This window comes from Schistocerca piceifrons, chromosome 4 (genome assembly GCF_021461385.2).
Source record: "Schistocerca piceifrons isolate TAMUIC-IGC-003096 chromosome 4, iqSchPice1.1, whole genome shotgun sequence".
Taxonomy (NCBI): domain Eukaryota; kingdom Metazoa; phylum Arthropoda; class Insecta; order Orthoptera; family Acrididae; genus Schistocerca; species Schistocerca piceifrons.
The window spans coordinates 608374896-608397868 of NC_060141.1; the positions used below are offsets into that span (position 1 = coordinate 608374896).

At 42.7% G+C, this 22973-nt stretch overlaps 1 protein-coding gene across 1 annotated transcript in view; it reads left to right on the forward strand.

Moving 5' to 3' along the window:
- LOC124795472 (clavesin-1-like) overlaps window positions 1-22973 on the forward strand; it is an 80021-nt gene that overhangs the window by 30387 nt on the left and 26661 nt on the right. The window contains exons 2-3 of the mRNA XM_047259503.1: window positions 16815-16967; window positions 17463-17622. Of these exons, the coding sequence (XP_047115459.1) occupies window positions 16817-16967; window positions 17463-17622 (311 nt within the window). The 5' untranslated portion in view covers window positions 16815-16816. The remainder of the gene's footprint in view (window positions 1-16814; window positions 16968-17462; window positions 17623-22973) is intronic.

Here is a 22973-nt window from a genome sequence, read left to right on the forward strand (position 1 = left end):
ACAGTACAAGAATCCGACATCATGGTCAGTTTCGATGTCGTCTCATTATTCACACGTGTCCCGCTGGAAGATTCTCTCCACTTAATCAGTGAGAAATTCGGGCCTGAGCTGACACAACTGTTCAGGCACGTGTTAACATCGACGTATTTTGTCTTCAACGGTCAATACTACGAGCAGATCGACGGAGTAGCCATGGGGAGCCCGCTCTTCCCCAGTGGTGGCCAACCTGTTCATGGAGAGTTTCGAAGAGGAAGCACTGGAAGCCACCGAACTGAAACCTGTATGCTTCTTTCGCAACGTGGACGACACGTTCGTCATGTGGCCACATGGACAGGAACAGCTACAGATATTTCTGCAACATCTAAATTCGGTCCATAGTAACATTCAGTTCACGATGGAGACTGAGAAAGATGGAAAACTACCCTTTCTTGATGTCCTAGTGGAACGTAGGTCTGATGGCTCACTGGGTCACATTGTGTACCGAAAGCCCACACACACTGACCTGTACCTACATGCGTCCAGCTGCCACCATCCGGCGCAGCTTAATCGAATGCTCAACACCTTGGTACATAGAGCACACTCGATCTCTGATGAACAGAACTTGACAACGGAGCTCAAACACCTGGAGACCGTGTTCCGCAAGAATGGGTATGGTAACCGCCAAATCCAAAGGGCCTTCCGACAACAGAAGTGCAGCAAGAACCGAGATGAAGAACAAGCCGAAGAAGATAAGCAAGCTCTGGCCTTTCTGCCGTTTGCAGGCAACGTGTCGTCAAAAATAGGGAGACTGTTAAGGTGACACAAGATTGATACAGTCTTCCGGCCACCAGCAAAGATTCATGACCTACTAGGAACGGCAAAAGATGACGTAGGGCTGAGGAAAGCGGGCGTATACAAAATCCCGTGCGGCTGTGGCAAATCCTATATCGGCCAAACAGTTCTCACGGTCGCGGACCGATGCAAAGAACACGAATGTCACACCCGCTTACGCCAACCCAGCCCTATCAGAACACTGCATTGAAACCGGACACACAGCGAAATTCGAAGAGACAAAAATCCTGACTGCCACAAGGGCCTACTGGGACAGTATCTACAAGGAGGCCATAGAAATTCGAGTAACAGATAACCTCATCAACAGGGACACCGGGTTTCAACTTAGCAAGGCCTGGAAACCGTTATTAAACACCATCAAAGAGCAACGGCACGAGCGGACGCGAGATCCTTCTGCCACGGCGGACGGAGATGGACTGCGCCTACCACCGGGCGTGGCTGCAGCTTCCCCCACCCCTCCCACCACGCGGCGCCCCGCCGGCCGCCCGCGCCGGGGTACGACTCGGGACCCCGCGGACATAAATACCACGGACACAGCGCAGACAGATCATTCCGCTGCTCGACTCGCTGCGACTCACATCGTCACCACGCACGCAACGCTATGGCTGGGAAGGAGATTGCCGCCGCATTGGAAGCCCTCATCAATGCGATGGGGTTCACCGGCGGCCGCCGACGGCAGCCAAGGCGCAAGCGAACGCAGCGGAATTGCCAGCAGCTGGGGCATACTGCGCTGTCGCGTGTTTGAAGTGCGCGGCGGCTCACGACACCCGCAGCTGCACGAAGCCTCGTGGGGTGGCCTGCAGCTGCGCGAACTGCGGCGGACCACACGCCGCCAACTCGCGTAGCTGCGGCTACCTCCGCGAGTCACGCCGTCTACCCGCCGCACCACGCCCTGCGGCGACGTCAAGCGCCTCGACGGCTGCCCCGCCCCCCCCCCCTCCCCCGCTCCGGCGAGGGGTGCGAGCCGCGCCGCCTTGAGGCCGCCACCGATGAAGCTATGGCCGGCTTCCAAGCCGCCTTCGCGGCCGAAAGGCCCGCACTGAAGGAGGAGTTCGCAGCTGTGCATCGCCAGCTCCAGCAGCTGCGCGATGAGCTGCGGGCTATCAAGAAGAAGCCGCCAGTTCCCGCCGCCGCCCCCGCTGTGAGTCGTCCGGTTGGGGTCGACGCGGCCACGCAAACAACCGCCACTCCGCCTCCTGCAGCAGTGCAGGAGGTGGCGTCCATGGAAGCAGACAATGTGCCGCCTGGGCTGCCCCCCTCCAAGGTGGCAGCCGCAAGCATGGGCGCTAAGGCGCCTCCTGACTCCTCGCAAGCCGAGAAGCCAATGAAGAAGAGGTGGCTTAGCTTACCATTCCCCGGAGTGAGTAACGTACAGGTCATCCTGAAGAACATTGCCGCGGCACTGAAGAACGGGTCCTACCCCTATTCACATCAACCATACCCCTTCACCCCGCCAGACCAGCCTATACCTCCCCTCCCCCATCGACCGATCCGCCTTCGCACGTACAGATACCGTGACGCGTTGATGGAAGCGCTCACGAAGAAAGAACTAGCCTTGATCAATTCACACCCCTTCTTCACGACCTAGTAGACGTTATAGACCTATGGGTGGAGGAAGAGTTCCGGTGTGGCAGGAGGAAGGTGGATCCCGAAGCTCAGGAAGCCATGGAAGCCATTGCGCGTAAACAACAACAGTTTTAGTAACGAAAACCATGCGAGGCCATCACTACAGTAGCGGCGACTCTTGCTAAAATCACCGGCCAGTCATTTAGGCCGTTCGCTTTCCATTTCTCTCAATGTCCCTCTCACTATCCTTTAATCTTCCTTTTATTTTAATATAAAAAATATATAAAAAATCACAGAAAATGGGAAAAATGCACAAAGCCAAGCAGCACGATAAAGCCATGTAATTTTCTAGACAAACCGTCATGCCAGAAGGTGAAGCGCCTCGTGCGCTAGTACTTCGCCCCCAGTCGAGGATATCTTCCTCCTTCAAATGTCCAGGTGCGTAGACAGATCATTCCATCAGCACCACCTGATGATGGCGGAACGGTTATCCGCCGAAATATCGTGGAACTTCGACGAACGGATCCGGCTGGACACTCGAGAACCTTGGATATAGCACATTCGCCGGGAAAGCCTGAGATCTCATAATATGTTAACATGTTTTCTTCACACTGCTTGATTTTGACTATTCTTCGCTGAAAATAATATTACTACCGTTTGCAAATATCCAGTCAATAAAATCAATTCAGTTCTTACGAAAAAAAAGCAGATGGCCACAACATTCTCCTGGACGATGGGATAAAACGTGATCTGATGATAATGAACTTTGCTATTCTTGCCTTACGCTACTAAGTGAAATGAAACAAACATGCCAAAAACCATATTTTCGATAGGAGACTCAACCCTAACTACAAACTGAACAAGTCTTTTACTAAGAAATTAAAAGAAAGTGTTGGTTTTGAAAATTCACTCAGTCTCTCTAGAGCTTTCATTGATTTTACAAAACACTGACGTTGCTAATGTTTATAGGGAATTTACCCACTTTGCTGATGACGTATGTTTAGGTGTGATTGCTATTGTAACAGAGTAGCCAGAATGTCAGCTGGTGTATTATCGGTATCTAAAGGATATTTCCAGATTTATTGCCTTTTCGTTTTCGTTTATTAAACATTACTTTAATATTCGTATATCAAAATGACGTAGATGCGTCTGTATGTAATGTTTGGTGCAGGGCAGTTTTGGTGCGAGTATGATCATGAGCGAGCATTCTGATTGGCAGCTCTTTTACATCAGCTTGTATGTATCTACGTTGCCAAGTGAAGCGACCTCGAGTAGAATACGTTCTGAGGAAGGTGAAATCTAATTAGCGGTACCACGAACGGGAAAAGCAAAAACCCCGCGACGCCGCACGGGGAGGTCGTGCAAGATTACTTAACAGCTTCACATAAGATACACAAGAATATTCAGTTTACTTAAGACACAGCAAAAAAAGAAAGCATTAATTACCCAGAACTCATTATTTAAATGTGGTGAGCGTAAGTTCATCATTTCTTGTAAACGAAAGAATAACTTCTCCATTATAAAGGCACCTTACTGTCACCCCACGCGATATAAACATGTGTTTTTAACTCCATCATTCACAGAATTCTTAAATCACCACTAGAACCAGAATTTACACCCACCGAATTACGTACCTTGAGGCAGAGTTGCGTTGAACAACGGATATAATAGTCAACTAGTCGAGAACTTATATAAAAAAAATGAAACAGATAATTAATAGCGATAACAGCAGTAAGATCTACAAAAATAAGATTGAAGTAAATAAAAAATAAGAAACCCATAGTATGAAAAGGAAAAATTTCTAACAAATTCTAACAGAAAATTTGTTGCTGCTGTTGTTGTGGTCTTCAGTCCTGAGACTGGTTTGATGCAGCTGTCCATGCTACTCAATCCCGTGCAAGATTCTTCATCTACCAGTACCTACTGCAACCTACATCCTTCTGGATCTGGTTAATCTATTCATTTCTTGGTCTCCCTCTACGATTTTTACCCTCCACGCTGCCCTACAATACTAAGTTGAAGATCCCTTGATGCCTCAGAACTTTTCCTACCAACCGGTCCCTTCTTGTATTCAAGTTCTGCCACAAACTCCTCCCCAATTCCATTCAGTACCTCCTCATTAGTTGTGTGATCCACCCATCTAATCTTCAACATTCTTCTGTAGCACCACATTTCGAAAGCTCCTATTCTCTTCTTGTCCAAACTATTTATCGTCCATGCTTCACTTCCATACATGGCTACATTCCACACAAAACTTTCAGAAACGGCTTCCTGGCACTTAAATCTATACTCGATGTTAACAAATATCTCGTCTTCAGAAACGCTTTTTTGTCATTGTCAGTCTACATTTTATACCCTCCCTACTTCGACCATCATCAGTTATTTTGCTCCCCAAATAGCAAAACTCCTTTACTACTTTAAGTGTCTCATTTACTAATCTAATTCCCTCAGCATCCTCCGACTTAATGCAACTACATTCCATTATCCTCGTCTTGCTTTTGTTGAAGTTCACCTTATATCCTCGTTTCAAGACACTATCCATTCCGTTCAACTGCTCTTCCAAGTCCTTTGCTGACTCTAACAGAATTGCAGTGTCATCAGCGAACCTCAAAGTTTTTATTCCGAATTCTTCTTTTGTTGCCTTTACTGTTTGCTCAATATACAGACTGAATAACATCGGGGAAAGGCTACAACCCTGTCTCACTCCCTTCCCAAACACTGCTTCTCTTTGATGTCCCTCGACTCTTGTAACTGCCATCTGGTTTCTGTACAAACTGTAAATAGCCTTTCGATCTCTGTATTTTACCCCTGCTACCTTCAGAATTTGAAAGAGAGTATTCCACTCAACATAGTCAAAAGCGCTCTCTAAGTCAACCAATGCCAGAAACGTAGGTTTGCCTTTCCTTAATCTATTTTCTGAGATAACTCGTAGGGTCAGTATTGCCTCACGTGTTCCAACATTTCTACGGAATCCAGCTGTTCCCCGAGGTCGGCTTCTACCAGTTTTCCCATTCCTCTGTAAACAATTTGCGCTAGTAATTTGCAGCCGTGCTTTATTAAACTGATAGTTCGGTAATTTTCACATCTGTCAACACCTGCTTCCTTTGGTATTGGAATTATTATATTATTATTGAAGTCTGAGGGTATTTCGCCTGTCTCATACATCTTGATCACCACATGGTAGAGTTTTGTCAGGACTGCTCCCAAGGCTGTCAGTAATTCTAATGGAATATTGTCTACTCACGGGGCCATGTTTCGACTTAGGTCTTTCAGTGCACTGTCAAACTCTTCACGCAGTATCATATCTCCCATTCCATCTTCATCTGCATCCTCCTCCATTCCCATAATATTGTCCTCAAGTACATCGCCCTTCTATAGACCCTCTATATGTTCCTTCCACCTTTCTGCTTTTCCTTCTTTGCTTAGAACTGGGTTTCCATATGAGCTCTTGATATTCATACAAGTGGTTCTCTTTTCTCCAAAGGTCTCTTTAATTTTCCTGTAGGCACTATCTGTCTTACCCCTAGTGAGATAAGCCTCTACATCCTTATATTTGTCATCTAGCCATCCCTGCTTAGCCATTGTGTACTTCCTGTCGATCTCATTTTTGAGACGTTTGTATTCCTTTTTGCATGCTTCATTTACTACATTTTTATATTTTCTCCTTTCATCAATTAAATTCAAGATTTCTTCTGTTACCCAAGGATTTCTACTAGCCCTCGTCTGTTTTCCTACTTGATCCTCTGCTACCTTCACTACTTCATCCCTCAAAGCTACCCTTTCTTCTTCTACTGTATTTCTTTCCACCATTCCTGTCAATTGTTACCTTATGCTCTCCCTGAAACTCAGTAGAACCTATACTTTAGTCAGTTTATCCAGGTTCCATCTCCTTAAATTTCCATCTTTTTTGCAGTTTCTTCACTTTTAATCTACAGTTCTCAATCAATAGATTTTGGTCAGAGTCTACATCTGCCCCTGTAAATGTCTTACAATTTAAAACCTGGTTCCTAAATCTGTGCCTTACCATTATATAATCTATTTGATACCTTCTAGTATCTGCAGGCTTCTTCAATGTATACAACCTTCTTTCATGATTCTTGAACCAAGTGTTAGCTATCAATAAGTTATGCTCTGCGCAAAATTTTACCAGGCGGCTTCCTCTCTCTTTTCTTACACCCAGTCCATATTCACCTAATACGTTTCCTTCTCTTCCTTTTCCTATTACGGAATTCCAGCCACCCATGACCATTAAATTTTCGTCTCCCTTCACTATCTGAATAATTTCTTTTATTTCATCATACATTTCGTCAATTTCTTCGTCATCTGCAGAGCTAGTAAGCATATAAACTGGGCTTAGTATCTATCTTGGCCACAATAATGCGTTTACTATGCTGTTTGTAGTAGCTTACCCGCACTCCTATTTTTTTTTATTCATTATTAATCTTACCCTGGCATTACCCCTATTTGATTTCATATTCATTACCCTGTATTCAAACATTTTTTAAATGTGATATTTCAATTGTTTTCCAAGCAGTCAGAACTTATAAAATTTAAATTATGCCGTGAGATCGCAGAGAATAGTGACAAATGTGAGAAGTGTGGTACGTATAAGCTAGAACGTAACCAGTGTAAAGGGTTTTATATATGTCAAGTGGGTCGACCTTTTTTTTTTGTCAGATATAGAACATATATTTCTATACTGGAAAACATTCACTATTCAGACAGAATGTTATGACCACCGACCTAGTATCGATATAAACCTGTTCAGGAGAAAGCATCATCACCTGTCGATGAATGACTGGACACACGCAAGGTGCATGTAGTAGCAGCGAGCAAGCTATCGGTGTGTAAAATAGGGAAGGTGTGCGATCTGTCTAGAGTTTGACCGGGGGCAGACTACTGTTGCCCCGATATTCGGCAATAGCATTCCGATAACCCCACGATTTTTCTGGTGTTTGAGGACTGCTGTGTTGAGTGTCTTCAGCACGTGGCCAAACCACGGTGAAACTACGCCCAAACGTCGTGGGGTTGCGTTGCCATCCATCATTACAACGCCGGATGTTGTAGGCAGTGTAAACTGGTAAAATCGGACATGTGGCGGAATTGATTTGAATTCTAGGTAGTTTAAATACGTCTCTTAATAAAGAGTGCACCGACCACTGCTAATGATGGGCCTCTGCAGCCGACGACCGACGAGTGTGCCATTGTTGACACCACGACATGGATAACTACGACTGAAATGGACACGTGACCATCAGCACTGGACGTTGGTGAAGTGTCAAAGCGTTCCATGGTCGGATGAGTCCCAGTACCTTCTACATCATTCCGATGTGTGGGCGCGAATCCGTCATCTTGCAGGGGAACAGCTCCTTGGCACTTGTACTGCGGGAATGAGACAAGCTGGCGGCGGCTCCATTATGGTTTGAAGAACATTCACTTGGGCATTCATTGGTCGAGTGGAGATCGCGCAAGACACCGTGGAGGCCAAGGTGTGTCGTACACTGGTTGCAGATCACGTACACCACTTCATGATGATCGTATTTCACGAAGGTGGTGGCATTTTTCAACTAGACAACGCGCCATGGCACAAGGCCAAAGAGTGTGATGGTGCGGTTCCAGGAATCAAGTGGCGAGTTCCAGTTGATTTGCTGGGCCCTCAACTCACCAGATTTGAATCCGATCGAAAACATGAGGAATACGAATAAATATGGCATCAGAGCTCTTCGTACCTCTCCCAGAAATTTTCGGGAATTAGGTGACGTGAGCGAGCAGATACAGCGGAAACTCGCTCCACCGACTTGGAATGGCTTCTTTGCTTTCATGACACGACGTGACGCCTCTGTTGTCCGTGCCAAAGGAGGACACGCCTACTGTTAGGTAGGTGGTTATAATTTCTGGCTGATCAGTGTATCGCCGCATATGGTGATCATCTGGGAGACGAAGCACAAGCACACCATCAACCACAACATGAAAATTCTTCACACTACCCCTAAAGACATAAATCTTCCTGAAACTTAAAAATTTTATGGTCATAAGAAGCGACACAGCAATAATGTCCTTAATGGCCAGTTAAATTTTACAGTTAAAAATGTCATTCAAATATTTCATGATGTGAAAAACAGTTACACTTTTGGGCCACTTGCTGCAAATGTGGTAAGATCACTAATGAACGATTCGGTAGTTCATCTCCTCCGAAGTATATTAACTGCTCTGAGCATCACTGTGTGGATTAGGGCTGCAGCAATATCTTGCCTTGATGAACGTAAGATGCCGGAGCTGAAAACAACGTGGTGTATCCCGTATAGAGAGGCCAAAAAAGTCATGAAGCCTCACACGTTCACTATGTCTTCAGCTCTCAAAAAGCCTCTTCCAATAGCAGATACCTCTATACATATGGAGGTTGCTAACTGCGTTTAAAAGTGCACTTGTTCTACCGTAGTTATTTCAGAGTCAACAGCCCCCTCTAGAATGTCGGGACACTGCAGACCTTTCAGCACCTCCAGAGCTAAGATCTGGTGAACAGTCTATCACTCCCACCATCACTACTGTGGTAGTTCCTGCCAAGCCTTCCCAGACCAAAAACCAAACAAAAAGCTCCCATTGCAGCTGAAAATAGATGGTATATCGTTATTCCCTGTCGATGTCATTCGTGCTAACGGTTTTACTTCGTTTGCTAATGCTATGTGATGACTACCAAGGGCAACCACCTCACCCCAAGACTGAACCTAAAATTGTTGGTAGCTCCTCACCCCAACGGAGAGATACTCAAAGTGCAACACCGTGATAGCGCCCATAGTACAGCAGAACATCGGTGGGTTCCGGACCCATTTGGAAGAATCGAAATTCCTAGCACAGGAACATCCCCTGTGCTTTTGTTCACAAGAAATGAATTTTAAAGCATATGGACGCACGTGTTGCAATCCAAGCCCTTTATTGCAAGGATGACTTTACTGGGAAAATTCCAAGGGAAGTATCACTGAGTTTGTACATCCCTGCACCACTCTCCTCTTCGTTACAAGCAGTAGCCATTGAAGTTCATGTGGGTCAGTGATTTGGTCTCTGCATTTACCATCTGAGGGAGCTATAGAATCTGAGTATCTCAGAAATCTTATAGAATAACTCCTTCCCCTTGATTTCTCCTACTACGAGAATTTACTGTCCATTATATATTATGGAGCTTCCGCTATACTTGCCCCAAGGGCCGAGTTTTGAGAATATCATGATTTCTCCAGAGCTATGTAACCCAAACAATGGTTGTCCTATCCATTCAACTCTGCTAGTTGGTCATACTCAGCCATCGACCTCTCTTTCTACTCTCTGGCTATTGTAGATTCGGATTAACGGGAAATTCTTGATGACCTTCATTCCAGGAACTCTTACTATTGGATGGAGCGCTCGCACTCCCTCTAAAAGCACCGCCAAGATCAGTAGAGCTAACGGGACATAGTTCAGCCAGAAGCATCACCCAGATGATGGCATGATGACAGAGCATTTTGTTCTGATTACTGCCACTGCCAGCCTGGATCCAGTGTTCTGCCATGGTCGTGCCACCATTGAGAGGACTGAGTTGAACTTCAGGTCCAACAATTCTTATCCCTAAAACTGCCCATTTTCCACGTGGGAGAGGGATTCGGCACTGACTGAGGCTCATGATACTGTTTCCAATCATGATTCAAGACTTAGATGTCGCTGTCGGGCCAGTTTCCCATCTAATGAAAGAAGGCTCTGCTCAAGTCAGCAAACGACTGGACGTGTCCTGGTAGTTAACAAAGCGTCACCTATGTAGGGAAGGCCTTGGAGCTAATGGTAAACTGACGTCTTGTCTGGGTCTTAGAGATCAGCCAGCTCCTCAGCCGCTTTCAATGGGGGTTCAGGAAATGGCGATCCACTGTCGACAATATGATCCTACTCTTATTGATATCCATAGGGCTTTCCTACTTAAACAGCATTGTCTAGATACATCCTATGACATCAAAAGGCGTAAGAAACTACCTCGAAACACTGTATTCTTGGACAGCTTCACCAAAGGGTCTTCCGTGGCTACCTCCCCGTTTTCATTGGGTCCTTACAATCTCACGACTTGTTTAGATACTGAGTTGGTGCTTTACTGTCAGATAATTTTGAGCAGAAGGTGGGCGTCCCCCATGAGCATATTTAAAGGGTTACCGTCTTTGGAGTAGCCAAAAAAATCATCATGTCTACAGTAAGGAGTTCTGTACAATGCTCCTTATATAGGGACGATTTTGCATGTTTTGTTCCTCCTCAAACATCGCAGCAGTGACTCTCCGATTGCGACGTACGGTGAAGATGGTGGAAGAGTAGGCTGCAAGAAGAGTTTTACGTTTTCAGCAGGTAATTGTGTGTATGTTCATTGTAATCGTTCCTGTCGACATTTTAATTTAAGCGATTGCATATGAAGGACACCATTCTATCGCTAACAAACTTTGTAAGGTTTCTGTGCATTATTTTTTATTTGAAATTGTCGTTGTTACAACGCCGAAAGGACCTGAGAACAAGAGCCCAAAATGCCCTGCTAGCTTAAAGTACCTTCGCCACAGGTCTTTGGCAAAGGACAGGGAGCGTCTGCTCCAGTTTTATAGAGCTCTCGTGAGATCGCTGCTGGACTATGGGTGTACGATATATGGCTCAGCGATATCTTTTTACCCGAAGATCCTTGACGCTGTCAACCTCGAGGGTATCAGACGGGCTCGGGTGCTCACAGTACGAGCCCCATACTCAAGCTGGTGCTCCGTACTGAGGCCGGAGAATCAACACTTTCCATCCAGCGGCAACTGCTCACGCTGCATCAATCATATAAGATCTTCTCTGCTCCGAATGCACAAGTGTATCATACTGCTACTCGTCCAGCTATGGAACACGTTTTCTCCAGTCGTCCACGAGGAAAGAAGCCACTTGAAACCTGCGAGACGATTGGAGTCCGGTTTGTGTGGGGCAAGTAAAGGCTCAAATTCAGAGTTTTAACCGACAGCTACCCCAGTCACTGCAGAAGCCCAGAGTGATTTTTTAGTTTATGCCGTACAGCATTTTTAATACAACATTCTCCGTCATTTTAAATGAGCGATACAACTATGCACCTACAATCACGGATGGGTCTAAACAGGGGCATTTCATTGCCTCGTCTGTTATTTTCCCTAGTTGAGTCGTGAAGATTCAGCTGGCTCCTGATCTCATTGTCTTCGATGCCGAATTATTCACGACCTTGAGTGTGCTGGAGCAGATGAGATGTGTCGTGGCTGCTAAATTCCTCGCCTGTTCCGACTCCATGATTTCCCACCATTCGCTGCGATATTTGTATGCACTCAGTGTAGTAGAACATCTTAGACACCCTTCTTCAGTTACAAAGGCTGGGGCATGAGATGTCTTTCTGCTGTTGGGTGATAAGACACAGGGGTATGAAGCGGATCGAAAGGCCAGATGTGGCAGCCACCCGTTAATTTGTTTTTCTAAGCTAGTAGTAAGTATGCAGCTCGAATAAAGACAACTTCTCAACCAAGATCACACTTTTAAGACAGTTACTTATAACCTCCAGTTTCGATAAAAACAGTTACAATCAATCGTTCTGTGAATCGTCAGCATAAAGTGTAATACATAGTACAGTTTGAGAACTACCACACACGACATAAATATAATACATAGATTCTATTATTATTACACATACATCAGTAAGGGTTTATAAATGTGCTCAAATTGCGCTATGAATGTTCTCCATCTCTTAATTACACGAACAATTGGCATAAGATACACCGGCGTATCGAAGTTACCACTAGTACAATATGTTCTCAGTTAAAACCAGTACATAGAAAATGTTTCGCCAAGTGCATCAGTCCCATATTACGGATCACAGAGTACATCACCGATGGAAGAGCGCCGCTGAACTAAGACGCAGTGAAAGTTACTAGAGAGGATGTTGACATTTAGTGCTGCTAGAGGTTGCTTGCGTATTCATGTCATCGTCAACTGGGAATATAAATACGTAATTTAGGAAAGTGGTAACAGGTATACAGTTTTAAAAATATTGTTGTGGCAGGTAGAAGCAAAAACATTTTCTAAAAAAAAAAAACCGTCAGTTCAACAGTGAGTAAAAAAACATGTCATTAACACTTCAACCTATGTCGTATTCCAACATTATACCTTTGTGCAACATCACATACAAGAAAAGTAGTCGCGTAGTAATATTTATTGACAATATTGTTGCACAGCGGAAAACTAGCAGACGACGAGATTGCGGAGTACAGAGCCCCATAAGCTTGTTACGTAGGTGACGAAGAGGCAACTCTTCATTCCTCAGTTTTGCCATAACTTCCCCGACCCATACATGCAGTAAAATGTCACAGAAGGTCATCTGTGCAACACCTGATAATAAACCACATGATACGTAGCATGAGGCTTATGTATGATTTTGGACTCCGTAACTGTTACTAAGGGAAAACATTAAAATCTCGAATACAAAACAGTAGTACAACAACGTTGACAAAGAAAATTCACTAAGGTGCTAAGACATTTAGATAAAATAGGGATATAATCATAAGTATGAGGTGTAATTACGCGGTGTATTGCCGACAGATGTAACGAAGGACAAATCTGCGACGTAGTTACGTAGAGGCAACGGCAAAATAAATACTCCATGTATGATCCAGTTTAAGACATGTGAAACAAGACGACGATCAGTTCTAAGGTACTGTGAAATTTAAATACACATTTTTACCAATATCATCAGAGAAGGCTAAAAATAAAAAGCATTCCGTCTTCAGGTCACGAGTGGCCTACCGAGACCATCCGACCACCGTGTCGTTCTCAGTGGAGGATGCGGATAGGAGGGGGTTGGGGTCAGCACACACCACTCTCCCGATCGTTATGGTGGTATTCTTGACCGAAGCCGCTACTATTCGGTCGAGTAGCTCCTCAATTGGCATCACGACGCTGAGTGCACCCCGAAAAATGGCAACAGCGCATGGCGGCCTGGATGGTCACCCATCAAGTGCCGACTACGCCCAACAGCGCTTAACTTCGGTGATCTCACGGGAACCGGTGGATCCACTGCGGCAAGGCCATTACCATAAGAAAAGGCTAACAAAGGAAAACTCCGTAAAGCCTTTTCAGTGTAGGAAGTGGAAATTATCTCAAAGTTGCCTTCACTTCCTCTCTTTTTTTTCATTTTCTTTAACTATAAAAGAACGTTATGACTGACAGCATCAAGTCTGTTGCTGTTAAAATAAGAATCCTTGAATCAGGAGCCCCGGTTACACGAGCCCACTTATTAGATTGGTTACAGAAGCCCACCAACGGTTCATCCATTCCCCTTCTCTGAGTAAGCTGTACATTGTACAACGTACAACTGAGTTGGGCAATTACCTCATTTTGCCAGTTAACGACAGTTCCACCTCAACAAGAACGCATCTCATCAGCGGGCAGCACACCTTGAGACTGGAGGGATTCTTATAGATGTTTATACCATCCTCGCGATCCAAGTGGTCAAGCCAAGATTTCAGTTCCCTGTGGCCCACAATGTTTGACTGTCTCATCGCACAGTAGTCGCTCTAGCACTCCCAGAGTTTATGGTGACAGAGGTCTAGCGGTGCTTGCCAGTCTCCTGCTCAGGAACTCCGCGGTCGCCAAGCCCGTACGCAGAAAATAAATGCTGAGCCCTGATGGCAGTGATTTGAGATTTTTAATAATATTTATAGCAGAGTTTGTCTCTTAAAAAAAAAGCTTGTCTCTTCATTACACATAAAATTATTGTTTACATTTTCGTTCAATTAGTTACACGAAAAGTTTTATGTTTGCAAAGTTTTGAGGTGGTTCACGAAAAAGTTGCCGTTCCTTGTTAAACACAGAATTCTTATCTCAATTAACCTTCCATAGAATTTACGTACCATCTCTGCAGCTGTCGATGAAATGCAGTCTAAATTTGTTGGTAGAGGAAAATTTAATGTCCTTCATTTTTTTTCTTTGTCATGAGTCTTCTGACTGGCCTGACGCAGCCTGTCACGAATTCCTCTCCTGCGTCAAACTCTTGATCACAGAGTAACAGAATCAACAGCCGCGAATATTCCTTCGAAATACACACTACGACAAAAAAGAAAAAAAAATACGACGAACCACCAAGGAATCATCCGAGTGGGACCAATATAGTAGACGTGATGTACATGTAAAGGCAAGCAAAGAGGTGAAACAAAACGTCTTTGGTTTACTCAGTTTTGCATGAATAATTCAATATTTCTGAAATTTTAATCATTTACTTGCCTGTATATGCACATCACATCTTTGCTCTCCTTCTATGTGTTATGGGGTATGAGAGTCGATATATTCCTTTGCTTTTTATACCCTCTACACTTTCTTCAGCAACTATGGGAGTTATTCCTTGATGTCCTATTCCCTGTCCCTTCTTCTTGTCAGTGATTTCCACATATTTATCTCCTCGTTCATTCAGCGGGAAAACTCATCTTTCCCTCTCAGTCCATCTAATTTTCAACATGACTCAATCGTTTCGATTCTCTTCTTTTCTGTCTTAGAAACAATGTATGATTTCTTTCTATACGTTCTGAAAATTTTCACCCTTAAATTAAGTTTGATGTTTTATACCAGTAGAATTCTTTAAGCACGGATGTTCTCCTTGCCTTCGCTGCTCTACTTCTTTGAGTCGTCCTTGCCTTATCCACATATAATATCTTGCCTCTAAGGCCACAGAACCCCTTCGCCTAATCTACTTTTTGGTCCCCCAGTTCCGGTATTTTTTAATGTCAATCTCACTTCTACTGCTCGTCTTTCTTCGGCCTGCAGACTCACAGATTTTAACAACTTGAATGGTCATTTTGTCGTCACTTCCCTAGCAGTTTAGAAACTCCATAGGCATTTTATCGGTGTCTTTTACCTTAGAAGACCTCAGTCCATCCACAGCTATGTTTAACTCTGTTATTGAATACCCTACCATGTCGTCTCTCATTTCTTCTTCTACCATGCCACCATACAACTCCTCCCTTCGTAAAGGTCTTCAGTGTACTTATTCGACCTAAGCGCTCCCTTCCCTGCGTTTAACAATGGGATTCCCATAGCACTCTGAATGCTAGCGCCCTTGCTTTTAATTTCACCGAAGGTTGTTTGACATTTCTGTAAGCTGAGTCTGTTCTTCTCTCGATTTATTCGCATTTTTCTTGTGACCATTTCATCATGGCTTCTCTGCTCTTCTTACTTATCTTATGCCTTAGCGAATCTGATTGCTGAACATCTGTCGTAATCTGAGAAGTCTGTACCTCCTTCTCGTACTGATCAACTGAAATACATCTGACAGTCACGTTCCTTTTACCTAAATCTGACTGATCAGTTACTATGGTTTCCTTTTTAGATGCGTAATTTCCTCTTCAACTAAACAGCCTACTGTGGCATTCATTATTTCTATATTACACACTTAGAGATCTCATCATTCCACAATACTTTAGTACCTGCTTCTTTCCACATGGATTCCTAGGAATAATCCTGTACAGTTTGCTCTTCATTATTGGCGTTCGTTTCATATCGATTCTGATGAGGAAAATCCTGTCACTAACCATTCAGAATAATTTACTCTCTGCCCTACCTTCCTGTTCATTAGGAATCCTTCTCCCCTACTGACAAAGGGCCAGAGTGGTTAGCACACTGGACTCGTATTCTAGAGGACGACGGTTGTCCGGCCATCCTGATTTAGGTTTCCTGTGATTTCCCTATACGCTTCAAGCAAATTCCGGCATGGTTCCTTTAAAATGTCCCTAATCCGAAGGGAACGATGACGTCGCTGTTTGGTCCCGTCCCCCAAATTACCAACCAAGTTACTCTACTATTTTCTGCTGCTGTTCATGTTACCTTATATCCTTACGCTAGATTTCTTTTAATTTCCATATTCACGGTCCTATGCAGAAACTGATCTGCTCAACGTCCCCGCCACAGTATTGTATACCGTCTCTGACAGTGCTTCATTCAGTTATTTTAAACTTGTTACGTTTCCTAAATGCAATCTTAGTCCAATGAAAATTCTACCGGTCCTACAGCTGTCTTCAGTGGAGACGGTCAGTAGGAATACAGCGCCGTCACCCCAAGACGCATACTTCACAATGAGATACGGATAATAATACCGTAGTGTAGATTCGTTCAAAAGAAACTTAAAGCAGCCTGGCCATCCATATTTAGGTTTTCTGTGTATTTCCTAAATCACTCTAGGCAAATGAATTTGAAAGCTATCGGCCGATTTTCTTCCCGATACTTGAAACAATTCAACCTTATTGATCTGACTTTAAGAACTCTAATCTTCCTTCTTCGATTTCTTTTAAGCAATCAGTGCTTGTATGTCAAAAACGCCTTCAGGTTTTTCTATTAGTGAACTGGTGTTCCTGTTCAAGCGATTGTGTCTACTTTCTGCTTTACAGCAATGGCAGACACCGGTAAATACTTGGTGATCACACCTGAGGAGGTGGCGTACGTCAGGAAGCAGCTGGGTACCAACGAGGATGACATCAAGACGGCTGTGACGTCACTGCGGGAGTGGCTAAGGATGCAGCCACACCTACCTGACGCTGTAGGTCAGTACATCTGCCACACTAGAGGCCATGTATTAAGCCTGAGTAATAGTCATACAATCACCATTACTGGTATAATTACATAGATGTAATGCTTTGTACATCTGAATATTATTTGTCTCTTTCATTAGCATGTCTATGGCAGCATTGTCTTAGTATTATTATTTTATCTGAAAATCGCTCCAATTTATTACACATTTAACAAGTGCAGAAGTAACTGAACCTTATCTCATTACAGATGATCAGGTTCTTTTATTGATCACTGTGAAACAAATACTTATAGTTTTGTATACTAATTTGTGACTTCAGTTTAATAAAGGGATTATGGGACCATACAAATACCACATACTAAAAAAATCTGACGTCTTAACAGTTCCATCATACGAAATTTTACATAGCAAAATTGCTGTCGATATGAGAATCCTTTCCCTTTTGTGTTTCCTTAATATCCTTGTAAAAATTTACCTTCATAACCACTACGGGAAATCTGTGTTCCAGACGACGCCCTCAGTGAACGAATGTACATCAACTCCAAGTGCAGCATGGAGAAGGTGAAACTGGGATTAGACGCATACTTCTCCCTCAAACACAGATTTCCTGAGTTACTAATGAACAGAGATATCGGAGGAAGCGACTTCCAGCTTGCAACGAAGCACTTGTGAGTTCTTATCTCTCTTAAGCTTTTTAAATTCATAAAGAATTGTTATTTTTTCTGTAGCTTTTCATTTTGTGTTGTAATGGATGTATAACTCTGCAGGGCACATGTGGCGATATCTGGACTCTAGCCAAGTATAGGCTTACGTTACTTGTCACTTCTTTGTGAAATGATAATATTACTTTTTTCGGGAAAACAGTGGAGTATTTTGTGCTATTAAAACAGTATTTAAGTATTTGAATTTACGATCAAATGAAAAATTATTTTGGAATTCTCTGGGACTGCTGCGTAATGAATCTCTTTCAAGGACATAAAAAGTTTGTGTAACCAGTTGCGCTGCTATGAGTATTGCTTTTTATTTGAACCTCGGGTCTATTTCAGCTACATAACCATCATCAGGTTAGCTGTAATTTAACGTTTTATAAATTTTGGTACATTTCTTGTATTACATGTGGTTTATGAAAAATATAATTTTACATGTGTTTCAAGTCCTGACTTCCATGCAATGACGTTGTTACTGTTGCTATCAATTTGTTACTGATTATACTTTGGGTTAACCTAATAACAATAATTAATTTTGCAGTTTGTTCTGACTTGTCATTCAGTAGTGCTCAGAAATAAACTTCAGTCTGTTGTTGAAATCTGCACAACTGCCGTCACTAAATATCAACTGGAGACTGAGATGTATTTCTGACCACTAATAAACGAAAAGTCAGAGCAAACTACGAAAATGATGATTACTGCTACACTAAAGTAAAATATAAAAATATATATTATATTATATATATTATATTATAAATATATTATAAAATATAAAATATATTATAAAAAATATTAAAAAAATCAGTAACAATTTGACAACAACAGAAACGACTTTCCTTGTAAGTCAGGACTTGAAATCGCATGTAAATTCTTATTATTCGTAACTCACCTGTTATATAACAAATTTAACAAAAATTTTAAAATGCTCTATTACAGATAACGGGATACGCAAATTTATTATGTCCTTGAAAAATCAGTTGTGAGTTTAATCAGTCGTTCTGCATTATTATTCCACTGTTCTTTTAATGAGTGTTTCGATCTCACAGCGTTCGACAATCTTGTCAGGCTGCTTGAAATGGCTTGCCTCTTCAAATCTCGCTGAGTGAAACGCCCCTTTATAAGCGTGCAGTCGTATCATCATTTCAACGCAGAAGACTTTATTGCCGTGCTCTAGATTTTAAACAGTTTTGCTGCCACCAAATATCTTACCAGCACCTCCGTTGTTTGTACATTTATTCTTCAACATTAGTGACAACCCACAAAGCGACACAGCGCCCTCTTCTTGGATCATTTCAGTGCCTATCTCATTGTTGTGTAAAACGATCTGATAACTATAAAACCGCCAGCATCAACTCGCAAACCCAAAAGACATATAAACCAACAGTGTCCCCAGCTAGATTTTTTCTGTGTCAACAAAATGTGTGGTGTGTGGTGGAAAATAGAGAGTGCATTCTTGCTCTGAAACTCAAAAGTAGGGATGACTTAATGCTGAATCCTAATGTACATTGAAATATCTATCTCAGTTTCATTTTTAATTGCTTGTGTTGTATTGCATTCACGATTTATAGTAATGGGTTACACTAAAACACGTCATTCTGTGCAGCTATTTTCGTATTATATTTTTGTTCAAATCACAGGTTTTTATTTAGTTTTGGTTCCATCACATATACGTTATTTTTCGAAAAGATTATTCACCTGTCGTAAATTTTTCACCGTCAAGTACTTTCCTATATGATCCTCGGCGTTACCATCAAATTGTAGTTACTGACTAGATTTTTAAAGAAATCTTTCGACGTTATGCCATTATTAGGAAAATGCCGAATTGTACACTCCAAGTTAAGTGTCTTGTTTCGATAACAGTAAAATAGGGATACTGCTGCCTCCAAATGCAAGTTTTTCCCCTGTGCTCGGACTCACACCACAAGTTAATGCAGTTTTTGGAGAGAACTAGACATCCCTGTTCTCTTCCCTACGCAGCTGTTTTTCTTCGTACGTGAAGAGGAGTACTGGGTAAATACTTAATCAGATGAATAAACATTCACTGTTGTTTACGTTATTGTCGCTTAAAGCCACGTGGCTGGAAGAGCACAATACGCTTTTTCTCTCGCAATTTCTAATTTCTCTTCCATCTGCTCACCTATGATTCAAAAAATTGAATTTAATCTGTCCTGAAAAATTCCTTCTATTCTAGTCAGATGAAAGAGTGGCTGAAGATCTAATCCAATTCATTCTAAGTAAGGTTCTTGGATCTCTCAGATCAAGCTTCAAAGTGATGCAGGGCGCATTTCTCATGGATTTTGACGATCATCTCCAAAATGTCACCTACGAAACAAACTAGTGTCAATAATGTGCTGTTTGACTCTGAACATCATCATCTTTTTCATATATGTAGCAGTCAGAGAATTCAAGGATATCTTAAATCATCAGATTCTTTACATCTTTCATGGTGAATCTTCACTTACTTGGAACGCTGAAGTATCACATGTTACCCTCAACGCGATTAACGCTAAGCCTTACTTGATTTTGAATGATAATAATAAGTTTCAGGTGTATTTAAAACAATGTAACATAACCAAAATTTTACACCAGTTTGAGGCGTCCCCCCACCAATTCCTCTCCAATGTCAAACATAGCTCAGAGTGAACCTTCCGCCTATATCCTCAATTATTTGCTGCATGTATCCCAGTTTCTGTCTTCCTCCTTAGCTTTTCCCTTCTACTGCTCCTTCTATTATGATGAAAATCATTCCCTGACGTTTTTAAAGATGTGCTGTCATACTGTCCCTTCTTCTTGTCAGTGTTTTCCATATATTGCTTTCATCGCCGATTCAGCATAGAACCTCCATATGTCTTACTTTATCAGTCCACTTAATTTTCAACATTCTTCTGCAGCACCACTCCTCAAATGCTTCGATTCTCTTCTGTTCTTGTTTTCCCATAGACCATGTTTCACTGCCACATAATGTTTTGCTCCAAACGTACATCCTCAGAAATTTTACCTCAACGTAAGGCCTGTGTTTGATACTAGCAGACTTTTCTTTGCCAGGAATGCCCTCTTTGCTTGTGCTAGATTGTTTTTGTTCCCTCATTGCTCCGTTTGTCATGTGTTATTTTGCTGCCTACGTAGAGCAATTCCGTAACTTCCTCTACTTCGCAATCACCAATTCTGATATTAAGTTTATCGCTTTTATAATTTATGTACTTCTCATTACTTTCCTCTTTCATGGATTTACACTCAATCCATATTCTGTTCTCATTAGACAGTTCATTCCATTCAACAGATCCTACAATTCTTCATCTCTTTTACTGAGGACAGTAGTGTCATTGATATCCTTTCACCCCGAACCTGCCCTCATTCTTGAACCTCTTAGCTTTCAATTACTTCTTCTATGTATATATTCAACAGTACGGGCGGGAAACTAAGTCCCTCTCTTTCACCCTCTTTTATTAGAGCAGTCGTATTGATCCCCCTTGGTTCCTGTACATATTGTGTATTATCCCTCTCTCCCTATAGCTTATTCCTATTTTTCTTGGAATTTGTACAATGTTGCTCTATTTTACATCGTCCAACGCTTTTCTAGATCGATAAATCCTATGAAAGTGTATTCCTTTAGTTCTCCTTCCGTTATCAACTACAACGTCAGAACAGCCTCCCTGGTGCCTTTACGCTTTTTAAACCCACACTGATGGTGTTCTAAAACGATTTAAATTTTGTTATCCATTCTTCTGTGCATTATTCTTGACAGCAACTTGGATGCTTGAGCGTTTAAGCTGACTGCGCGATAATTCTTGCATTTGTCAGCTCTTCCAATCTTCGGAATTGTGTGAGTATGCGAAATTCAGGGGTATACCGCCAGACTCACACATTCAGCAGCCCAACGTGAGTTATCATTTTGTTGCTACTACAATCCCTTATCACTCCCCCCCCCCCCATGATATTCCGATGGAATGTTATCTGTCCCTTCCACCTTATATGACCTTAAGATTTTCAAAGCCGGCCGCGGTGGTCTAGCGGTTCTAGGCGCTCAGTCCGGAGCCGCGCGACTGCTACGGTCGCAGGTTCGAATCCTGCCTCGGGCATGGATGTGTGTGATGTCCTTAGGTTAGTTAGGTTTAAGTAGTTCTAAGTTCTAGGGGACTGATGACCATAGATGTTAAGTCCCATAGTGCTCAGAGCCGTTTGAACCATTTTTGAAGATTTTCAAAGCACTTCAAAATTTTGATTCTAATAGTGAATCCTCTAACTTTTCCCTGTCGACTCCTGTTTCTTATTCTATCACTTCATATAAGTCTTCCTCCTCGTGAAGGCCTTCAGTGTACCCTTTCCACCTATCCCCTCTCTGCTCTGCGTTTAGCAGTGAAATTCCCAGTGGACTCTTAATGTTACCAATCTTGCTTTTAATTTCACCGAAGGTTGTTGTCACCGGAAGGTTATTTTGACTTTCCTATATGCCGAGTCACTCCTTCCGACAATCATTTCTCTTCAGATTTCTTCATATCTCTAATCCAACCGTTTCGTCTTAGCTTCTCTGCACTTAATTCTGATTTCATTCCTGAGTGACTTGTATTTCTGTATACCCGAATGTCCCTGAACATTTTTTTACTTCCTTCTTTCATCGATCAGCGGAAGTGTTTGATCTATCATCTGTTGTTTGTTCGCAGTTGCCTTCCTTGTTCGAATGGTTTTCTTTCCAACTTCTGTGAATGCGGCTGTTGATATACTTTCCGGGATGTGAGGTCGTGGTCCAAGAACTTTTCTGCTCCTTACGTTTTGTCCAGGACTGCGCTGGACGAAACGTAAGGAGCAGAAAAGTTCTTGGACCACGACCTCACATCCCGGAAAGTATATCAACAGCAATGTCACCCGGTGGTGAAAGCCTTCATTCTGTGAATGCCCTTTTCTCCTCTACAACTTTACTGCGTAAGGAGCCATTCATTATTCCAGTATCGCTAGTATCAGAGAACTTCAAGTTTGTCTCTTCATTTCTTAGTATTTTCACATCAGACTACTTACGCACTGAGTCTACCTGAGTAGTCTCTTTTAACGCCTACTCTTCACCGCTACTAAATCGTGATCTGAGTCTGTTTGTGCTCCTCGTTACGCCTTGCATTCCAGTATGTCATTTCGGAATCTCGGCCTGACCATAACGTAATCCATCTGAAATTTCCATATGACCTCCAATTCATCTGATTTTCTTGTCATGTCACTTCGCGAGGGTTTTTGGGAGGACGTAATGTGTTACTCGGCTCCAGGTGGAACGTAAGCTCTCGCATTTGATGTACAGCGCATCAGTTACAGCATCTGCCAATGAA